The 4124-nt window shown below is 31.3% G+C and overlaps 1 protein-coding gene across 1 annotated transcript; it reads right to left on the bottom strand.

The window, feature by feature from the left end:
* Positions 1–30: 30 nt before the first annotated feature.
* Positions 31–3794, bottom strand: Tsp_13122 (conserved hypothetical protein). Its single transcript, XM_003368396.1, has 7 exons — positions 3512–3794; positions 3201–3395; positions 1272–2327; positions 916–1104; positions 519–588; positions 190–425; positions 31–95 (listed from the first exon to the last, which is right to left on the bottom strand). Exons 1-7 carry the CDS (start codon positions 3792–3794, stop codon positions 31–33), a joined length of 2094 nt encoding a protein of 697 aa, XP_003368444.1.
* Positions 3795–4124: the final 330 nt, after the last annotated feature.

Raw genomic sequence — 4124 nt, 5'->3', positions numbered from 1 at the left:
AAAAAGGTCCTAACCCTGGATTTTAAAAATTTACTTTTCTTTCTGTTGGTCCTGTAACAATGTCATGCTGAAAGCCCTGCGTATTTTATCATTTTCTGTAAAAATATAATTTTTGCATTTTCTGCAAGCGATGCTTTCAAACGAGATTAAGTTTGTTTTTTTGTTCTTTTTGCATTCAATTCTTCAAACCAGTAACGGATATTTGCTTACATAGTTGCTTTGTTTTTGTCCAATTTAGCAACGCTGATATGTTATCTTGTATCCGCTCATTATTGTAATTAAGCGGTTCATTAAAAACAAGTTCAACCTGGCTATTTAGATTGGAAAACTGCTCGCGATAATCGAGCCAAAATTCTGAAAATTTGCTCGCTGATGCCATAAACATTTCGGCACTGAGCTGCACATTGGTAATGCTGCATGTCCAACTGACAAAAATTATATATATGCAAGCTATTAGTAATGTCACAAATCGGACGTGCACATTGCTTGTAAAAAAGCCAATTCTTCGGGAAAAAGACCTACTTTCATCAAGCAAACGACTTTGCAATAGCCGTATCTCTCTTCTATCATAGCTGCTTATAACTGGATCTAAAATTAGCATGTATAATTTTACCGCAAATGTCCATAATCAAAACGTTGATATATACACTTGTACTGCTATATTAAAAATAAATGTAATTTTTTATTTCAAAATGATTTGTTTTTACAAAAATTCAACTTATACTTAAAACCCATCTCAATTAAAATCTGAGTAAAATTTCGTACCTGTAAAGTTAGTGTCACCTTTCTGCCAGAATTTGAACCATTTAAGTCCAGATGCTTCCATTCGCCCAGAAAGATATAAAACCGTAGAAGAAAACAAAGATATAAAAGCAACGGAGTAAAATGAACTCGTAGCAATGATGCGATTATAACTTGTAAATATGGTAAATGGTAAACAGCAAGCAACTGTTGTGAAACTCAGTAAACAGCAGAAAAGAATCAAAATCAGTGGCGCAATTTCAATGCTCATAATTAGTCGAAGCTTTTCCACAGGATGGGATGATACATTATTGAATTTTCTCCACGATTGAAGGATATTGAAGTTGAGGAAAAGAAAAGCAGCTAAAAATTATTTCACTGTTAAAGAGAGGTAAAATTATATTTCACCTAAACCCTTTTTCACCATTCATTTTATAGCCTTATCAATGGCTACTGAAAAAAATTAATTGGCATCCTGGGATTTAATTTTTAAATAAAAATAAATTGTTGTAAAGTAATTTTGAACTTACCAGTAATGTAGAACAGTCCTGAGATTGCAAGTGGTTGAAATTGGCTGGATGAACTGACATCAATAGCAAAACTGCTAAGAAGCACCAAAACAACACCAACACTGATAGCTACCCCGAACAAAGGACGACTAATGTATTCGTCTCTTTTTAATGATAATAAAATGGTGCTGAGAAGTAAAATAATAAATGCATTTGATAACTGATTAAAAGACGCAGTTACTGTAGAATTTACAGCAGACTTGTAAGCTTCCTTTGACCAAAAATTCAAGTGTGCTAAGCTGCTGCTATTTCGATTGAATTCGTTCACCATATTTTGGATATTATTTTCAAACTGTCGATGCATATCTTTAAACGAAGGAACATTTGGAATTTGGAAAACTAATAAAATAGCTCTCAAATCCCCGTAGAATTTATCCAATGGAAAAGCCTTCTGAGAATCAACAGCCGCAAAACCGTTTACATCTGAATAGTCATTGGTGTGAGTTTTATTTCCACGTGAAATTAAACGTAATGTAGTTCTTTTCAACGTCTCCACGTTTACAGTGACTAATGAAGCCAACTCAAGAGCGGCTGTTGAGCATTCATAGTTTGCATCTTGGCAAAATTCTTCATAGCTTCTCACATGATTTCCAGATACAAGTTCTATTCTGTTTAACGAATGTTTCAATTTTGAATAAAATTTGAATATTTTATGCTTTATTTCAGTTGATACGGCGCTATTTTTTACTTTGATCAAAATAGCGCATGTTTGGGAATTCCAAAAATTAAACAAACCAATCTGCTCTAGTGTTTTGTACTGGTCAACTGTTTCACTTTTTTCACTTATTATTTTTGGCAATATTTCATTCGGATGGAAAGCTTCAAAGGGCAATGGAAATTTTGATAGCTTATCTTGATTAAAAAATAATCCAGCCATGATCAGCACGAATACTATTAGAGGAAAAACAATTCCTAAAGAAGGGGCTCTGGATATGATTTTTCCAAGGTACCATAACCATTTTTCGAAAAAGCATTCTATTTTTCTTATGCCATGTATGTGTATAATTGTTGGTGGTCCTAAGAATATGAATTATTTTCAAACAATAAACAATACTTTTGCTAAGCAAGAGATAAAATAAAGAATTGCACTTAGTGAACTTAATTAAAAGCATATTCTAAACTACAGAAATGAAACAATTAAACAAGCATTGACCAAGCCATAAAGACATTATTCGTGAATTATATACAAGTATAATTTTATTTATAATATTTATGTTGCAAATAAATGCTAAACTAATTGCTATACTAAATTAACAAAAAATTGACAGTATATAAACACGTGATGCAGCCCATTTGCCCAATCATGAAGCATTTATTTTATATTAATATTAAATACCGAAGTTTATAGTTCCTGAAGATCACACAGATCAGATTCATTTTCGCTTTACATCACCAGTTCAAATACACTGTATTTTTACGCACCTTAAAAATTACGCATTCAATATGAATTTGTTTTTATTTGTATTTAAGCTGGGAAATAAAATTTTTTTTAATTTTAATAATTTGTTATGTAATGCGCATGATTTATCGAATAATTTGTTACTTCACATTGAAATGCTTTGACCTTGCATTCTACTTCAACCTTAATTTCACAAAACTAGTCACTATTGGTCAAACATTAATTTGACATATCGTATCATTTATATATAAAAAATCATGTTAAATCTTTATTAAATTTCAAACATATAAATTAACTCATGCTATGTATAAATTTTAGCAAATAAAAAGAACTAAACGTAAAATTTTCTAATATTATTTTTTAATTTTTAGTTGAATAGAAAGATAGTTTAAATATTTAATAATAATGTTCATAATGCTTCATTTATTACAAGTTAATCTTGCATATAATATATTTAGCTGTACATTACAAACTACAAAAGCAAAACTTACGTTTTGATTTTTTGATCATTTTTTGAGAAAAATTTGTCAATGAATTTACAGCAACTTGATTGCTTGCAGAAGTTTTTCTGCTTGGAAAACCATCTCCTGAACGAATGTCATTTACATCATAAGATTGATTGTCATCGATGTCTTTATTAGATAGAAACATGTTGCATTGGAGCTGCTTGTCGAAAATCTGATCATCTATAAACATATATATATATCAAATTTTAACATTGAAAATTAAAAAAAGTTTTTAATATTTCTCGAAATATAATTATATACAGCTTTATTGCATGATACTAATTTAAATTTCAAACCTCTTTTTTGTTCTTCATTACTGAGATTTGTCACAAAATTGTCCGGATCACTGGGATCTGATTCAATTGACATTGCACAACGCTTATCTGTATTGCCAAGGTGCTTTTGCCTTTTCTCAATTTGTTCAGTGTCAATATATCTCTGACATTCTATGAAAGTCGTCGCCCTCGACTGACATGATGAAGAAATACAGTAAGTTTGTTGTTGTCCAGTTGTCAAACTTGAAGAATCATCCGTAATGTTTGTCTCTGTGGTCACGCCGTTAACTTGATTCAGGGCCATACTAACGTGTTGCTTCAATTTTATCAAATGCTATTTCTCTCGTTATCTGTCAGATTGCAGTCAAAAAGACAGTGACCGCCGATGACGTCACTTCAGCGCACTAATGGTATCTAAATCTATAATTAGCCACCACTGCTTCAAAATTACGAGCAAACGCATTTTGGCCGTTATCATATTGTCATGAAAGGTTTAATCAAAATTAAGCCTTAAATTGGAAATTCTGCTCACCTGAAGACTCATTCTGAAAAAGGAACATTCATTCAGGTGAAGGTTTCCTTTTATAAACCCTTGTATACAGAAAAATGAAAAATTCAACCAACATTCTCGTGT

Source organism: Trichinella spiralis, assembly GCF_000181795.1.
Source record: "Trichinella spiralis strain ISS 195 chromosome Unknown Scfld2517, whole genome shotgun sequence".
Taxonomy (NCBI): Eukaryota; Metazoa; Nematoda; class Enoplea; order Trichinellida; family Trichinellidae; genus Trichinella; species Trichinella spiralis.
Note: the sequence above shows the minus strand (reverse complement) of the source record. Positions and strands in the feature narration are given on the sequence as shown.